Here is a 19,506-nt window from a genome sequence, read left to right as displayed (position 1 = left end):
AAGAAAATTTAAATGTAAGAAAAATTTTTAACTAGAATAAAACAGCTTTTCGCATGTCTTGTTCAGGTTACGTCATTTTCTTCATTTAAATTGTTTAATCGCTGTACCAATTACTGCAAATTCAGCGCCATGAGTAGGTTATAGTGAAACAACAGCACTATCTGGATGTAGTTTGCCTTTCAAGCACTGTAGACTAGAATGGGACAAGGCAACCCATATAACTAGTATTGCAGCTCTAAAGCCAAAAACAGTGCAATCTGTGATGAAGGTATGAATGAGTTATTTAAAAGGGCTTTCTTAATATGGTCTTGCAGTGAACAGTAGTTACAGAAAATGAGATAAGAACGGGCCTTCTGAAGCCAAATTAACATAAGGAGCACGTAACTGAAGAAAGCCTGGAGTTAAAAATACAACAGGAACAGTGAGAATGTGGCTGGAAAAATAATATTTATTAAAACAGCAGCCTCTTATTGCAGATGCCTTGGACAAATGTTTGAAATGGTGTACCTTGTTAACTGAAACAGAAGAACCACTTTCTTGTTCTTACAATTTATAAGCAATTAATACTGTCACACGTTAAAGAAAAACAAATGGCTTGCTTTCTGCTCTAACCTAGAACTTTTGAACTCACTAAAAAAGAAAAAAAAAAACAACAATTTAAATAAAATTATGCTACAATAAAAGAAGAGAAAAAATAAGTAAAAATATTAAGTAAACAAACAATACTAACACAGCAGTCTATTTCTGATTTACTAAGTTTTAGAGAGACATATGATTGTCTTACAGTCTTGGTGTGCCCCTGAAACTACTTTAAACTAACCTATATGTTTGGTAATGAAGTGTTTTGATTTGTTTGTGTCTTTCGGCTTTTCTTGGTTAGGGGTCACCACAGCGGAACTCCGGTCCACTAATGATTGGCAGTAGATTTTTACATACTGGCTTACCGGGCCTAACGCACAAAGTACAGTTGTGTACACTTACCATAAATGTAGATGTTCGAGTGTCTTCACTGTTGCAGTCATGACTGTAGGGTTCTACCCTGCTGGCAGGCAGTCCTTGGTTGGCCAGAATCCCAAAGTCTGGGTCCGGCGTCGGCTGCTCAGCCATGCTCCCTGACGTCAGAGCGCCAAGAGTACAAAGCTGACAGCCGACGCCATGTTCTCCAGTTTTTCTTGCCCCAGATGTCAGGAGTTCCAAAATGAGTAAGATCCCATACCCTTTGCAAGTACACCTCAGAAGAAGGGTGAAGAAGGGAACCACACAAAGGAGAAAATAAGAGGGGACAGGAGGGAGGGTAACCCAGACTGCAACAGTGAAGACACTCGAACATCTACATTTATGGTAAGTGTACACAACTGTACTATGTTCATCGTGTTTCACTGTTGCAGTCATGACTGTAGGGTTGAATCCCAAAGCAGAATAAAAGGGAGGTGGTCATAAAGTAGAGGGGGCGGCTAAAAGGCCCTGCAAGACTGCAGAAGTAAAGCCTGCCCTAGACTTAGAATAGAGAGGTAGATTGTAGTGCTTGGAAAAAGTATGCACTGAACTCCAAGTTGCAGCTTCCAAAATGTCTTTGGTAGGAATACCCCTGAGGAAGGCAGCTGAAGTGGCAGCAGCTCTGGTAGAGTGAGTCCTTATACTCCCTGGGATTTGCTTTCCATGGTGTGAATAACAAAATCTGAATCCATGAGCAATCCATTTAGAAATGGTCTGTTTTGAAATGGCTTTACCTTGTGAACTTGAAGCATAAGAAACAAACAATTGCTCTGATTTCCTGATGTCCTTGGTTCTGTCCAGGTAAAAACGTAGTTGCCTGTGTACATCCAAGGAATGCAAGATCCTTTCCCCCTTATTTTGTGGAGTGGGGAAAAAAGTTGGCAAGTGAATAGTTTGATTTAAAGCCACTTTGGAAACCACCTTAGGCATGAAAGCAGGATTAGTCCTTAAAGACACCCTGTCTTGATGAAAAATAATATAAGGTTCCACAGCCATGAGAGCTTGCAACTCCGAAACTCTCCTGGCAGAGGTCAGAGCTAACAGGATGGCTGTCTTCCAAGTTAAAAACTTGATGTCAGATGTGGCAGCAGGCTCAAAAGGAGGTAAGGTGAGCTTTTCCAAAACATAGTTGAGATCCCAAGCAGGAATGGGTGGAGATCTAGGGGGCCTTAAGTTCTTAGCTCCTCTGAGAAACTGTCTCATGAGCTGGTGGGAAAAGATTGGAGGGTCTGTATTATAATGAGCAGAAATAGCAGAGGCATGTATTTTTATGGAAGAGAAAGAGAGACCCTTATGTAAGAGGTCTGTCAGATAAAGTAAAATCAGAGGACTGTTAGGAATAAGAGGATCTGAATCCCGAGCCTGCATCCAGGAGCAAAATCTTTTCCATTTTCCTGCATAAGATTTTCTAGTGCTAGGACGTCTGGCTTCTAAAATGACATCCATAACCTGCTTGGGTAGGAGAGAATGAATCATAGACCCTGGATTAACCATGCCACCAGGCTGAGAGTTTTGACATGGGAGTGCAGAACCTGACCCTGGTGTTGGGACAGAAGGTTCAGAGTCTGTGGTAAAACCCAAGGGGGCTCCAGACAAAGGTTTCTCAGTGTTGGGTACCAAAACTGTTGAGGCCAATTTGGGGCCAGCAAGATTATCATCTTGGGCTTGTCCTGTTTGATCTTTAATAACACCCGTGGAAGAAGAGGTAGAGGCGAGAAGGCATACCCCGACAGGTTTCTCCAACTGAATGATAGTGCATCCACTTTCCAAGCTAGTTCGTGGAATGTCCTGGTGCAAAAAATCTGTAGTTGATGATTGAGGTGGGATGCAAAGAGGTCTATGTGAGGACATCCCCAGACTGCTGTAATCATCTTGAATATTTTGGTGTCCAGCATCCATTTGTGTGGGTCCGACAGGTTTCTGCTCAGACTGTCTGTCAGGAAGATTTGCTTTCCTGGTAGAAACTCAGCTTGAAGGTCCAGTTTGCAAGCTAGAGCTGTGTTCCATAGATTCATGGCTAGTCTGCAAAGGGATAGGAATGAGAGCCCCCTTGCTTGTTTATGTACCACATAACTGTGGTGTTGTCTGTCCGTATCAATAGTTGTCCTGGATGTAGAAGATTCCTGAAGGCCAAAAGAGCCTTCTGAATGGCTAACATTTCCTTTAAATTGATATGCAGGAGCTTATGATCCTTTGTCTAAAGGCCCTGCAGACAGTTGCCCCGAAAATGGGCTCCCCATGCATAATCTGAGGCATCCGTGGTTAGTATCTGAGTGGCTGGAGGCAGACTGAAGGGTTTTCCTTTGTTTAGAGTACATGCCTTGGACCACCAAAGGAATTCCTTTTGAAGACAAGGCAGGACAGTAATCTGTATGTCTAAACTGTGGCAATGCTGAGACCATACACTTTTTAGGTACCACTGTATTTTCCTCATATGTAGTCTTGCATATGGTACGAGAAGGATGCAGGAGGCCATGTAACCCAAAGCCTGCAGGAATTTCCTTGCAGATAGCTGAGTTAATGTTGCCAAGGTTTTGAAAGTTGAAGCCAGCTGTAATTGTTTTTCGTATGTCAGAAATGCCATCTGGGTTGTTGTGTTGAGAAGAGCACCCAGAAAAGTTATCTGTTGTGATGGTGTCAAATTTGACTTTTTTATGTTTACAGTGAATCCCAAGAACTTGAGAAGATTCTGAACAAATTCTAGATGCTGGAGTAAGACATCCTTGCTGTCTGCCTGAATAAGACAGTCGTCCAGATAAGGGTAAATTTGAATTCCCTTGAGTCTGCAATAAACTACTACTGGAGCCAGGCATTTGGTGAAGACCCTGGGCGCAGTAGACAATCCAAAGGGCAGCGCAGAGAATTGATAGTGCCTCGATCCGGCCTTGAACCTGAGGTATTTTCTGCATTCCTGCCTGATGGGAATGTGTAAATATGCCTCCTTTAAATCCAAAATTACCATCCATGCATTTTTGGTCAGCATTGGAAGTAGCTGCTGTAGAGTAAGCATCTTGAATTTTGGTATCTCGAGAAAAGTGTTCAAGACTGACAGATCCAGAATGGGTCTCCATGAATTTTGCTTTCTGGGGACTAGAAAGAGCCTTGAGTAAAAACCTTGTCCCATCTCTGAAAGTGGAACCAGTTCTATGGCTTTCATAGCCAAGAGAGCTTCCACCTGGTTTAAGGCCTCTAACCATTGATGTTTTGGAAGATCCGGCCATCCGCTTGGTCTTGGTAGGGTATGAAAATGGAATTTGTAACCTCTTGAAACCACATCCAGAACCCACTTGTCTTGGGTTATATGAGTCCAATTTAAGTGAAAAAGAACAAGTTTTCCTCCGAGAAGGGCTTCCAGGCAAGAAGTTCCTGTAACCCAACAGAGGGAGTCATTGAGTCTGTTTTCTATGAGCTTGCGACCTGTCCTCTCCTCCCCTAGGGGTGGAAGCAGTCCACTGTCTTGGTCTATAAGAGGCTTGCGTTTGAGGCCTTCCTCGGGAGCGTCTGTATCTACCCCTCTGAGGCCTGTCAGAATTGGGAAAGGACCAATTTTTAGTAGGCCAATTCCTATTAAATCTGGGTGGCTGTACTTGTAAGAAATCTTTAACCGTTTGCATGAATTTTGCATTGTCCTCCCATCTTCTTTATCACCTCTGATCCAAACAAAACATTATGCTGAACAGGAGCATCCAATAATTTAGCTTTTACTTGATCTGGCAAGTTTTGTTCCTTTAACCACACATGCCTTCTAATGACTGTGCCAGAGGCAGCAGCCCTACAAGAAGCCTCCAAGGCATCAAATCCACAGTGTAAACCATGCTTCCCAACTTGTTCAGTGGCATGCATTAAGTCATGTAATTCCTTATCATCTGCACAGGCGGAAATGGAAGTTAACTTTTGTTTTAAAACAGACAGAAGAAATTGCTGGTATTTCAGCATATGAAACTGACAGTTTAAAGCCCTAATAGATAAAGTAGCAGAAGTGTATACTTTTTTGCCCTATCTCTAAAGATCTAGAATCCTTCTCAGTGGGAATGGGGTTTTTAGCAGAAGCAGCCTTAACCCCCTTAGGACCATGAGAAATGGTTTCAGGATCAGCAGTAGGATTCTTGTATAAAAACTGATGGGAATCAGGAAGCCTATAATATCTGTCTGGCTTAACAGGAGCTGGAGGAAAAGAGTCAGGAGTTAAGTTAGCCTCCGAAAAAGCATCATCCACAATATCCAAAATAGGAGGAATAGCCAGGGGTCTATGCTGCTGAAGAAGAAGAAAATCCCTAAGTCTTTTTTTAGATTCCGAGTACTCCTGTCCTTCCCAGTGAAAATATCCCCTCATTTCATGCAAAGTTTCCCCAAAAGAGAAATCCTCAGGGGGAGAAGCTGAAGGAATGGATTCCTCAGCATCAGAATCCTCATAAGGAGGGAAAGAATAATCCTGGTCAGAGGAAGACACTGAAGAAACAGAAGCCTGATCAGAGGAGTCATAATACACTTCCTGCCTTGGCCTTTTATCTGGAGGGGGATGTGAACCCCTAATCATATTAAGTAAGTCTTCAGCCATCTTGAGTAACTGTTTCTGAGACTTGGGTGCTGGATCAGAAGAGGCCTGGGCTGCAGTCTTTGATTTGGAAGGAGTCTTTGCCTTTGTCTTTGGCTTTGCCTTTATTAGAAGCTGAGTAAGCCTGAAAACCCCTTCGGAAGCCGGTACCTGCACAGCGGCTCCGGACCCATCCGAAGGAGCATTGTCCGAAGGTCCTGCAACAGAAATATTCAAAGGCCTAGTTGGCTCCTCGTGGGAGTCCGTTTCAGCCATCGGTTCCGAAATGGCCGACGACAGGGGCTGAAAAAACACCTCACTGACAATGGCCGAACCTGAAGCTGGCTCTGCTTGTACAATATCATCTGATTTGGACCTCGGAGGCCTGTCTTTAACCTTGCGTCGTTTGTGAACTCCGGTAGCCGGAACCATATCCGACAACATTTTGTAATTAAAACGCCTACCGAAGTAATGAAATGCAAAATCGTACCTTCGTTTAATTGTACGTTGATTGAATCTAGCACAAAACCGACAACTAGCTACGTCGTGGTCAGGGCCTAAGCAAAGAATGCAGTAAGAATGAAAATCCTTATGAGGTATTTGCTTCCCACATGAAATACAATTATTAACTTTTTCTGACATCAGACTGGAGCAAGAAAAAAGTTTCCCCAACGGGGTACTTAGCTTTGAGTAGGAGAAGAAAGTCTTTGGACTGAAGTATGATTAGAAAAAATTGTCAGGAGTCAGCCGACCGGCACTTGCGAACTGCTATCACCGCACGGCAAGAAAGACTGGAGAACATGGCGTCGGCTGTCAGCTTTGTACTCCTGGCGCTCTGACGTCAGGGAGCATGGCTGAGCAGACGATGCCGGACCCAGACTTTGGGATCCTGGCCGAACGAGGACTGCCTGCCAGCAGGGGAGTACCTTACAGTCATGACTGCAACAGTGAAACACGATGAACATCCTTCAATGAAGGAACGCCCATTCACGCATGTCGCTACACAGAAGACGCTCTAAGAAGTGTTTTAATTAGTCATGTAAAATGCTGGCTTCTCCCACACACCTTATAACTACCTTCCCCTGTATAGGCTTGCATCCAAATACCTGAGTCACTTTGTCTTAAAAGAATTTAAATATGGTTTCCTCATCATATATTGACCATTGTGCTGCAGAGAACACCAGTTTATTCAATGACATATTATTATATCCTTTCTCATCTGATCATTAGTCCTTAAACGGGGAAAATCATGTGTCTCCCTTCACCATGAAGCTGCTTCAGTGAGCCAAATGGCTCTGAACCTTTCACCCAAGCTATGCAACTAGATAGGTACGTCACAATCTCTTCCCTTCTCTCCCCAAACTCAATCATACTGGGAATGGAATTTGACAACTTTCTTTCTTTGTGTATTATGGTTTATTGTTGCCATTTACTGCGTCTCCTCTGAGAAGGCTTTCAGTATTTCATTAGTCTTTAGTGTTTATGTCCTTAGTTGTACACAAGTGTGCTCTGAACAATTAAGTGCCCGAATTACAAACTGAACTACAACCGTGGAAATACTATTCTGGTTGCATTACTAGCAGTATACTGCTGAAGTAGACAAATTAAATTGAATGGAATAATACTTAACAAGATGTGATGTGTGATTCTGCATTAAAATTGTCTTTTTTCACCCTTTATGACACATTGCATATCTCTTCTCCATTAAACTGACAATTTTCAGTATGTCACACTGCTGCACAGCAATTTCATATTTTATTTTCCTCTTTAAGTTACAGTTTATCTTTTATCCAGTAACTTTCCTACTCTGTCACTAGTTAGTATGTTCACATTTATACTTTTATTTCTTTCTCATTGAGATACAGTGTGTTTATTATTTCGCCACCAAATCACATATACTTTTAAGTAAGTGCTTTGCTACTAAAGTACAGATGTGCAGTTTTCTCTTTCTTTCCTTCTCTTTCTTTCTTTCACTTTATGCTATGATTTGACTATTTTTTCTCTGTTAACTCTCCAACACCTTTCAGTAACTGCTATACCACTAGTTCATAAGTCTCTTCCACAGACGAAAGCTCAGCTTATACAAATTAATCAGAAGTTTACTGTTTGATATCTGTACTCCCCTATCAACCAAATGTAATATACTTATAAGTATTAACTGATGTTCTAATATCTATCCTACATCTCTTCACCAGTGTCTATATCTGCATTTGGTTACATTATTAAGTAGAAACTCAAGAGTAAAGTTGCTACCTTTGGTTTTTACTCTGCGCGCGCGCGCGTGTGTGTGTATACACATTAAAGTCATTCACTTATATCTGTATTCACTGCAATATGTGTGCTTTTTAATTTCTATTTATGATTTGCCAAAGAAGAGTAATGCACTGATCTCCTAGGAGCCTATTTTGCTCATAGACCAAATACCACGCTATAACAAAAACGTATGACAGTGTTCAGTTATTGCATAGCAGATGTGATTTCTGTACACTTGGTTTTATTGCAGAGAACCAGCTACTGCATTTGTTTTGGAGTAGATCATTTATTATCAAAAAATTTATGAAAAAATCAAAGTATAGCCAACACTGCAAATATTGGCTCACTTTACAGTTGACATATGTACCTCTCTTCCTTTCAACATCCTTCATGTATAATCAAATGTTTACATACTCAGTTCTGTGTTTTGAGAACTACATTTGTGATACAGATCTTTCTGTTAAAAAATAAATCTTACATGTCTAAATTTGCTTTCCAGTTCTCCAAAATGTTTTTTGTCTGGGTGAATATCCAGGTCAACAAACAAAAATCATTAAAGAAGTTTATAATCGTGCATTTACAGAAATATTAGCTACATACAACTTCTTACGATTTATTAAGCTAAGAAGGGCAGTTCCAGTCCTGTCCTCAGCAGTACACAGGTCGGTGTTAAGTATACAAGCAGTACAGGTATCATTACTTACAGCATCCACCAGGTTTACCACGGATTTAGCAAAATTGTTCATGTGTGACCGTGAAGACCGATGCCTCTTGTACTACAAACACAAAAAATGGATGTGTTAAAAGCAATTAACCATAAAACTTTAAAAAAGAAAATTTTCCTAGTAACCATTTAAGGAGTACATGCCAGGAAGAGTAGTAATACATAGGTAAATTCTTCTCCACAGACTAAATCATGAGTAGAGACATAGAAACAGTGTCAGTTAATTTCAGAATGCTTAAAAATCTGAAACTGAAATATGATCAAAGGTTTCTTTTTACTTTCTTTATTGGCAGCTTTTTTTTGAATTATGTTTGTTAAAACAACCAGCAAAATGACTTAACTCATCATCAGTACTTGGAAAATGTGCATAAAGAATACATTCAGAATAAATACATTACATTAATACTGAGTATGGTGTGGTCCTGGAATGACCCCACTGATTGCAGTCGTAGCATGCGAGTTAACAAGCAGGAAATGAAGAAGAAGTAAAGAAAATGGCGACTGCATAAGGGTTACAAGCAGCATCTGATCACCCCTAATGCTCACTAATCTTCTTTTGTTACCCTAATCACATGTAGCCAAATTATGGCCATGAAGCCAAACAATAAACAACATACATATATATCTGACCCTGTCAGTGGGTCTATGGCCAAGGCTGTATTGTCAAAACAAACTTCACACTTTTTGGGTTTCAGTAACTCACCTCAAAAGCTCCATTTGTATAATCACATTGTTTGTTTTCAGTCTTTCAGATTCATTCATTCGTTACCATGGTTTTGTCTCTCCCACTCTGTTTGACAGTAGCCTACCGATCTACAAGTGTCATACTAGATCACACCACTGATTTACGTATCACAGTCCACTGTTCATATGACAGATCATGCCGAGTAGTTCTTTTCCATGGATACCATTACTGTTTTACAGCAATGACTCTGAAGGGCATCATGTACCCATATACCACTAAGTATAAGGAAGTCTGCCCGTAATACACTTTGGCAGATTCTTTAATGATAGATAATAGAAATATATAATAAAATTTATTTATGTTGATGGCAAATCATATTTGGTTAACCTTAAATATGAATTACAGGCCTGGCTCACATATAATAAAGAACAAAGACTTCACATGTGTTCTCATTTCTGTCAAAACAAATACTTTGCTTTAAACCTCAAATGACCCTAGGACAGATTCCAAAACACTTGCTCTGTATAAGTCACTTACTCCAAAAGCAAGTCTTTTGGAATCTAGTCCCCACTGAAACAGTAAACCTGTTTATAGACAGACCTTACACTGAAATAAGTCACTTATACTGAGAACAAGTCTTTTGGAATCAGGGCAGACTTACATCAGAGTAAGTCCCTTACACTTGCCAGCAAGTCTTTTCGAATCTGGTCCCTGATGTATGCCTGTTTATAGATAGGCCTTATACCAAAATGTCACCTACATTGACAAGTCTTTTGGAATCAGGCCCCATATATCAGTTTTTGTCATAACTGACACGACAACGTAAAGTTTGTTTTAGATCATCAAATGTTACCATAGCCATTATTTTCTTAAAAATAAACCTGCACTTGCTGACTTTGTGTGACAGGGGCCCAGACAACAACAGATTCACTAGTAACCCAGCTAGTGGAGGAGTCAGCTGGGGAAGGTGTCAGTATGTGGTTCATTCCAGCTTGCTTATAGTGCGAGAGGGGAGTGACTATGTCCACTGCAGCAGAGACTGGTTGTTGCAGTGGGTAGTGGAAGTGTGGACAAGTTCTCGATTAGCCAAGCAACATGTATTGCCAGTGTCCATGCATTCAGTGTGTGGACAGACGCACACATACTCATTACTGGGTTATCACTGCAGACCTAGCCCATGTGGTATGCACATCAAGCCATGAGGGGGAGGGGTTAGGCACTAAAATACTTAGTCCTTTCAAGAATAATGACCTTTCCATTAGATAACATTCACCCCAATCATCAGCTAAAGTTTTAAAGGACACGGAAATAAACAGACAGATCCAATGGCAGAAAGGAGGCTGATCTGCACACACTCAGGAGAAAAAAAAGAAACAAAAAATGAAACTGCATCTCAGAGACTAGGGCTTTGGGCTTCCAAGGAGGTTGGCCAAATACTTCTGTCTCTTTGCAGTGCTAATGTCTTGAAAACATTCCATCTGTAGCAGATGAATCTTTCATGAAACTAGCTGGTAGCCATGCTTCTGGTAGTGAAGACATCACAAGCAACATCTAATAAATTATAACTTGTTGGGATCTAACCATTTATTCACTTCTGAAGAACCCGTGGCTCATGCAAATGTGAAATCCTACATCAACAGTAGAATTTCTGCTGTTGTTGGACCAAATATGTCATGTTGTCTCAGTGGACCCAAGCATACACTGGGGAAAATATCAGGAACATCATTTTAATTTTTCTGGCTGTAGAAAAAATATCTTCAGCTTTTAACAGTTTCTTTTACAGTTTCTTCCTTAATTATGCAGTCTAGTGGAAGGCTCCAAATGCCTTGTTACTAAGGAAAGCATTTTCTAATTTTTCACATTGACAGTAACAGTTCCAGTTAAACAAAGTAGATGAGTTTAACAATGGAGTGAAGACATGAGAAAGCATTAGTGTCAGCAGTACAACAGGCAGCACATATACATCTGATGCAGAAGGCTGTGAGTTCTACTCCCACCCCAGGCTGTGCAGCATTAAGGTGTTGTTGCACTCTTGAGTGTTTCATCCTTTGGATGAGACATTAAACAGAGGTCCCATTCCCTTAAGTTGGTGGTAACTCAGATGGATGTAAAAGATCCCATGACACCTACTGAAAAAAAGGTAGGCAAGTTCTCTGATGCTCAGGCCAGATTTCACCTAGTAGCAGAAATATCACCTTGGATCTCCACTGAAAAAGAGGCCACTAGCCTAGTGGCACTAATACAATCAACAAAGGATGAATAAGAATAAATAAAGATCCATCTCCTTATCAAATATTACTGCCTTATCAAATATTACTGTGAGTAATCAATATTTGTAGCTGCTGGAACGGCATCATTCAAGAGTCAGCCTTTATACAAATGCAGATCAAAAGATAGATGGTGGAAGAAAGAGAACAATGTCAAAGATGGACACTAGTGACAAAGCTGCTTACTGTCGGGTCAACATTGGGGACCATCATGACAACTCAGCTCCACAGCCATGAGATCCTCCAACCTGTAATGCATAGAGTACAAGACAATGTAGTTCTCATATAGCACTTTATAAATGGAGTACTTTACGGCAGTCATCTGACAACAAATAGAAATCTGAGATAGGTCTCAGTTCAAAGGTGGCAATCCATAGATGGAAGGCTTTTTTCCTCTTCTGAAGTTGCATTTTACAGTTTTCATAATATTGTGCTAAGATAATTGCTGCTCCTTAAAATTTAAAAATGTTCATACTAAAATATTTTTTTCTTTTGATTTAAAGACTGTGAAGTTAATTTACATAAAGAGTAAAGAGTCTGGCTCCTTTCCTGCAGGTTTACAAGAGGCAGAAAATGTTTGCAGTTGTATGCTTTACGGTTTTGTTATATATCACTCATACACTTTGTCACTCCCTAATACAGTTGCAATGATTTTCTTAAACTGGTCACTGCTGTTATCTGTTGCACCCACCCACTATCCCAAAAGATGTTACATTACCATCAGACCACATAGAACCTCAAAACACAATGTCTTAAAGTTTTCCAATTAAATTCTACGAACCATGTGAACATCCCAGGGGCAAAGGCTACCACGATATAACAGGAGCCAGGGAAAAGCATATTACACCTTACAACTATGATTTTGGGGGTATCATAATATTACTGTAAGATAATACTTTAAAATATCTAAAGGTGAAATAAGGATCTCTGACTTTTTCTTCTAATTTTGCCATTAAATTTTATGGCTGATAAAGGAACATTCTGGAAAAAATGACTAAAGGATATATTTTAATGGGCCTACAGTAATAATTCACACATATATTTTCTCTCATGAAAATAGATAGGAAACCTGTAAATACTAAAATGGCAACAATATTTGAACAGGTCAGTATGTCTCAACAATTTTCAAAAGACAATTCCTCAGATGTCATTTTCCTCTCAATTGCTGGCAGCTAACTCTTCCACCACAGTAGACACTTTAACTGATTTTTGCCGAACAGCTGCAGGATTCTTCCTGCTCAGTGTTTTCTTTTACGCCTTTTCTAGCTGATTTTCTTTCAGGTTCTCTAAATGTCTTCTTTGCTGGCATCCAGGCAGTGTACTTACCAGCCAGTAAATGAAGTTTACTCAAGCTGGCAGAATTACTAACTCTTCTTTCTCAGTTTCTTTTTTTCACACTGGGAGGACTGAAACTGGTTGGTCAGTGTGCAGCCATCTTGGAACTCCCTTTCTTCAGATGTTGTTAAGTACAAAATTAATGTCATATTATCCAGACCCTTTGACCACCAGTTCCCACACGGAAAGAATCTTGCATGTTTGTTAAATGCATATTTTTGATAAGCTGTTTTTCTGAAATCTCTTTATTTTGTATTCATTTATTTTCATTATATATTTTGTTAACCAAATTGAGGCCCACTTTCAGTAGCAGCCCAAATTAATTCCTTAAACTCACACAGTAAGCAAATGGAGGCTGAGGGAATCAAACCCAGGATAAAGCTGGCTAGCAGCCTTAGTCTTAGACTAACTGGTGGGTAACTGGTTCAGGGGGTGTGATTCTTTTGGGCCATTTCACACCATGATACATGCTCAAACAGTAGCAAAGAAACAAAGAGTTTCCAGAACAAAGGGTTTTATCATTCACATACATAAACTATATGACAGAAATTAAAAAAAAAATCAAACTAAGGCTGCTGTGAGTTAATATGCTTAAGATCAAATCCACAAAACAGACAGACAGAACTTGCAGGGATGCAACAACATGTATGACAGGAAGGGTGAAGAGATGAAAGGAATTCTTTTGAAGAAAAAAAATACGTAAATGGTATAAAATTGACAGGACATGCAAGTGAAGTGAAATACTTGCATTTGGCAATGACATTCATCAGTTTTGTAGGTCGTCTGATGAAGGATTTCTAGAGAAAAATGGCCCTGAGAAGTGGTAGTGATTGTCTGCCTCCATTAATACAATCAATATGAAATCTGGAATGCATTGTGACCTCTGCTAAGTTACTGAGCAGACAAAAATAAAATATAGTGTCAATAATGCTTTAATGCAGTATAACATATCATCATTTAAATTCAAATGCTCTTAACATGCAATACTCAACAAGGCCACTAGATGAGGCCAGGGCTCCACCATAATTTACATGCACACTATTTATTTATATTTGATAACTAGGGCATACCTCTCAAGTTATTTGCTCAGGGGTTTTGGACAAAGCCAAAAATTATAGGACAAAGGTCCAAAATCAGGGACTTTTTTTAAAAATATTTCTCTGATTCACTTAAAACTGAGAGAACAGCAGATTTTGCATCAGCGTGTATTTTCTGGACAGTGAGATGTATAAAACTGTAATAACTGGCTTTGATGGCTGAAAATAAATCCTGAGATTTACCAGAAAGAGAAAACGTGTATGATGAACAGGTAAAATGATAAGGCAAAATCAGGGGCATTCTTTGAAATTCTGGACAACTGAGAGACATGAAACTCAGGTAGAAGACTGAAACACATGGATCTTCTTCAGACTCAGCCCAGGAGCACTGTCTAATTAAGTTTATTCAACCTAAGTCTCCAATAGAGGGAGACTTTATTACATTAGACAAAACAGGCTCTTGGACTCTGATTTCCAGCTTTCCTTTAACGTCTATTTGATATCATTATCATTTTCTGTATTTGTTAACCTTTCTTAATTGATTTATAATAACCAGAAAGCACTACTGTAAAGGGAAGATAACCACTGACTAGGAGACCTTCAGGTTTCAAACAGTGTCTTAAATATTAAGGCCTGCAGCACTGCATCTTTAACTGCAAAAATACAATGGTTTAAAATGATGCTACCACACCATCACACTGAAATGATACAGAATAATAAAAATGGTATACTACTAACTTATAGTAACTTAACAGAAGCTACATCACATTTACACACTGCAGTAACTAACATGCAAGGCATCATTAAAAAGGACGCATTGAGATCACCTTGCATTCTAATGATGTACATTCCCACACCTATGTTCCACGCTGCGATTATGCCTAGGTACCCATGTGTCAACCTAGAAATGCAATCTTCTTTTCACTAATTTTACATCAGAAAACACACGATCATAGAATCATAGAAGGTTACTAGGCTATTGGCCCTGAGGCCCTTATAAGCCTAGCCAAAAGCTTAGACCATGTTTAGACAAGTCAACACCTGATGCCCCTGTCCAGCAGGGTCACAGGTGGAATCCCAGGGGTGTATTTTCTGTTTCCCATCCAGTTATCCAGGTTGTGCTTAAAAAGGGGTAAGGAGGTACTCTACTTGATGTGGAGAGGGAGTCTATTCCATAGATGGGGGAGTCTCTGGGACACAAATCTATCCCACCAAGTACTACTGATGTCACAGACCAGGTTGAGGCCATGCGTGAGGGTTACTTGAGTGGAGCTTGACTTGCGGATATGCAGCAGTTCCATCAAGGTGGGGTCCGTGATCACCTCGTATGCCAGACAGAGGTCACCTCTGAGGTGTCAGTATGAAAATGAGTAGAGGGATAGGGCTTTTAGTCTATCTGTGTAGGGTAGATTTTGAGGCCCTGGATTCTCCTGGTGAGGAACCTCTGTGGTCTCTCCAGCTGCTGCATGTGTTTTGCGAGGTACATGTCAAAAGGGACAATGTACTCAATAATAGGCCTCATAAGGGAAGAATACTGGGATGTTATGACCTCTTTATCCCTGGATGAGACACCCTTACTTATGAGGTGGGCCGTGTAGAAGGCTTTCTGTATAATGGAAGCAACATGGTGATCAAAATTCAGGTTGCTATCAACCTGGGTCCCCAAATCCCTCACGACTGATTGTGTGCTTAGGACATTGTTATTAATATGATAATTTGTGGGGACATCACTCTCCCCAAAGGGGATGATGATGCATTTTTTAATATTCAGCTTAAGGCTATGTTTCTGTCACCAGTCATTTGTCTGAGTGTGATCCTCTTGGAGGATGTCCACATCACTAGGGTAATTGATGACAGCACCCAGCTTGCAGTCATCTGCAAACCTGGTCAGCCATAGCCCACTAGTTTTGGCCTGCACCTCAGAAAAGTATATCCCAAATAGCAGAGGCCCCAACACCGAATCCTGGGGCACTCCGCTTGTTACAGGTTTACTGCTTGAGGTGACTTCCCCCCTTTTGACTAGGTGGGTTCTATCAATGAGCCAGTTTGCTACTCATCTGGAAACATACAGACTGATGCCTAGTTGAGAGAGTTTATCTATTATGCCCGAGTGGGGAATAGTGTCGAAGGCTTTGACCAGGTCAAGGTACGCAGTGTGAGCAGTCTTTCCCTCATCCATGATTTTGGTGACTGTCTCAAAGAAGTTGACCAGATTTAACAGACATAACCTCCACTTGATGAAGCCAAACTGTGTGGGATCGAGTGTTTGGAGGTTGCCAATCTCTTTGTTAATGAGGTCCATGATCATCCATTCCATGGCCTTGCAAATGAGGCTAGTTAGGCTGATGGGTCTATAATTTCCTGGATCGATGGATGCTACACCTTTGTGCAAAGGGATGACAGTGGCTGTCCTCCACTCAGCTGGGATGAAACTGTGGGAACATGGAACCGGTGAGGCCAAAACTTATTTATTGCATGCACTACTGCAGTACTTTCATAAGTGATTCAAAGGTGAATGCATCTTGTACACAAGAGCAGACAAATGAAGAAGTGTTTTCCTTCACCTGCCAACATCCATTAAAATGTACACCTTAACTCTAACTTGCATAACATACATGCACATAATTTTAAAGCTGCAAATCACTATAGTGACCTTTGTCTTAACCAGTCAGTCTTGTGTTAAAGATAAGAATTTTCTTTTATTTTCTCATAGTCATTTACCTTTGAAGGCTTATTTTTTTAAATAATTTTGTGTATATGTGTATATATTCTGCTGTTTGCTACTATTGTAAGCTTACCCAGAGCCATACCGCTCGGCCTACAGATATTGAACATCTAAACAAAGGCTCTTAAAAAGGCACATTTGTCCACAAATCTGGACAACTAATTAGCATGCAATTTGCATATGTGTGTGTGTGTATGTGTGTGTGTGTTCTCTGTGTGTAGATATATATATATATATATATATATATATATATATATACACACACACACACACACACACGCACACACATATATCTATATATATATATCTATATATATATATATATATATATATATATATATATATATATATGGGTCCCATTCGAAACATCTAAAACCCATAACATCTAATTTCATAACATTGAAACCAGAACATCTAAAACCCAAAATATCAAAAACCCATATAATGACACCAGACTACCAAACACACATTTTACTACGTTTCTGCAGGGGTGCTTGATACAGTGGGGTTAGGAAATTAACTTTTTCCCACTGTAGTGTGATCTTGGAGTTGGTATATTTAATTTACGGGGGGGGGCTCAGGTGCAGGGGGGCTTGCCCTCCCTGCAGAAACGCAGTAAAAAGTGTGTTTGGTAGTTTGGTGTCGTTATATGTGGAAGGGATATTATTTTCTTGTGATTTGTAGTGTTAGATGTTATGAAATTTGATGTTATGGGTTTTAGATGTTTTGGGATTTAGATGTTCTGGTCTCAATGTTTTGAAAATAGATAGGTTTTAGATTTTTCAAAGTAGACCCATATATATATATATATATATATATATATATATATATATATATATATATATATGGGTCTACTTCATATGATCTAAATTTCATTTGAATGAAATTCATTTGACTGTGACCATAATACCGAAATTTCAAAATACTGAAAACTCACTTGACTGAAACTCATTGGACTGAAACCTTACAATGCTAAATTGCAACATAGCAGTGACAGAGTGTAGACTACTGTAAGGTAAGTGAAAGGCATGTGCCCTTTTCTCCACTATAGTGCAATCCTGAAGTTAGTATATATAGTTGGGGGTGTGGGGGGCACAGCCCCCCACATTAGGGGGTGTGAGGGTCATAGCTAGGGTCACACCTAGTTTGGTTTTATATCGTCCGGTTTCTGTTAAGAGTGCACGTAAGTAGTTTTTAAGCTTTGGAAAGAGTTAGTCATTGGTGTTGTAAATGTGCATGTCTATAGTTTACAATTTAGTATGTTGAAATTTAGCCAAGGTTTCAGTATTATGAGTTTCAGTCAAGTGAGTTTTCACTATTTTGAAATGTTGGTATTATGGTCTCAGTCAAATGAATTTCAGTCAAATGAAATTTAGATCATACAAAGTAGATCTATATATATATATATATATATATATATTAAAAATTTAAAAAAATAATAAAGAAGAAGAATAAAGACAATAACCCTCTCTGTGATATAAGCTTTCCTTCCATTTATTGTGTAGGAACTTCGTCAGAATAATTACAGATGTGAAAGGCATCATGTTAAATAGTACTCCAAACTGTAAATAATTAGTAAACAACAAGTGGTAAACAGGATTGCTAAACAATATGCATCAGTAAGTAATAATAGCTAGACATTTGACTACATTAAGTGCAAGTAACATGAATATTCAATGCCTGACAATGATACTATAGAAAACAGGTATTGCATCCATCTTAGGGCACATTTCATATTAGTAGCTTCATTAAGACCTGGGAGATGGTCTGCTTTCAAATACAATTGCCACTTCAACTCCAACACTTGCAGGAGATTGTCTGAGTCCCCCAAGTAATGAGGAATTTGTTCCAATACGAAAAACCTAAACCTTTCAAAATTGGCACAGAGAATACTTTGTTTGCCTAAGGCATTTGACCTGTTCCTGGATCTAATGGCTGCGTTGTGTTCTTTTATTCTGATCAGTTAGTCTGCGTGTGGTCTTACCAATGTAAAAATTTTGACATGAAGAACATTTAGCTGCATACACTACCAAAGAGCTGTTGCAGTTAATTTTTTTTAAAATGAATGGTGGTATTACAATGTGGGAACACATAAGAATTCTCTGTAAAAATATCGTCACAGCATACACATTTACCACACTTAAACATCCCATTAGTGTAATCTGTACTCAGTGGCTCAGATAAAATAAACGCTTGATCTTATTTCTCAAAAAAAGACTTGAAGGTCTTAGATTTCTTGAAAGTGAACTTAGGAACAGATCCAATAAGAGGTTTTTAATTACTATCACTAGTGATGATTGTCCAGTTGTTGTTGATAATACTTTTAATGTGCTTCATATCTCTGCTAATGGGGAGAGAAAAGCTTAAGGATCTGTTAGTGTCAGTGGATGGTTTAGGTGTATTAGAGAAACCCCATTTTAAAATGGGCTTGAACTTGGTGTGTCTCAAGGAATTAATCTCACTCCTAATAGACAGAACTAAGGGTAAGGGGTAAGTTCTTTGTACAAATAAATCAGTTAGAAAGTCACACTCAGTGTTAAAGGTATTATCATTACTAATCAACCTAGAAAGTCTCACAAACTGTCCTTTAACCACATTCCTCTTCATGTTCCTCTAAACATTTCTTACATAAGTTTGTTAAATTTCCTAAAAACAGAATTGATTCTTTGTATAAACTTAAAGATTTGGTATTAGACAACAACTTTTTTCATTTCAACAAACAGATTTACAAACAGGTAAGGGGTGTTGCCATGGGCACAAAAATGGCACCTGCATTCACCAACATTGTGTTAAGTGAGTGGGAATTGGACACGTTGGTGTATTTACCCGGATTTGAACTAACTGATCAGTATTGTAGGTTTATTGATGATATTTTTTTGTATGGAGAGGCACCGAACAACAACTGCACCTTTTTGCTGATTCTTTATTAACTAGCAAAGGCTCTTCAGTT

The 19,506-nt window shown here is 39.4% G+C and overlaps 1 protein-coding gene across 3 annotated transcripts in view; it reads right to left on the bottom strand.

The window, feature by feature from the left end:
* Positions 1-19,506, bottom strand: part of ADAM23 (ADAM metallopeptidase domain 23) — a 1,167,569-nt gene that overhangs the window by 500,346 nt on the left and 647,717 nt on the right. For all 3 annotated transcript variants that reach the window (XM_044076026.1, XM_044076027.1, XM_044076028.1), the window contains exon 10: positions 8,488-8,559. In XM_044076026.1, the coding sequence (XP_043931961.1) occupies positions 8,488-8,559 (72 nt within the window). The remainder of the gene's footprint in view (positions 1-8,487; positions 8,560-19,506) is intronic.

This window comes from Protopterus annectens, chromosome 6.part1 (genome assembly GCF_019279795.1).
Source record: "Protopterus annectens isolate FY-2018-M chromosome 6.part1, PAN1.0, whole genome shotgun sequence".
Classification (NCBI taxonomy): Eukaryota; Metazoa; Chordata; order Ceratodontiformes; family Protopteridae; genus Protopterus; species Protopterus annectens.
This window is presented reverse-complemented; position numbering and strand designations above follow the sequence as displayed.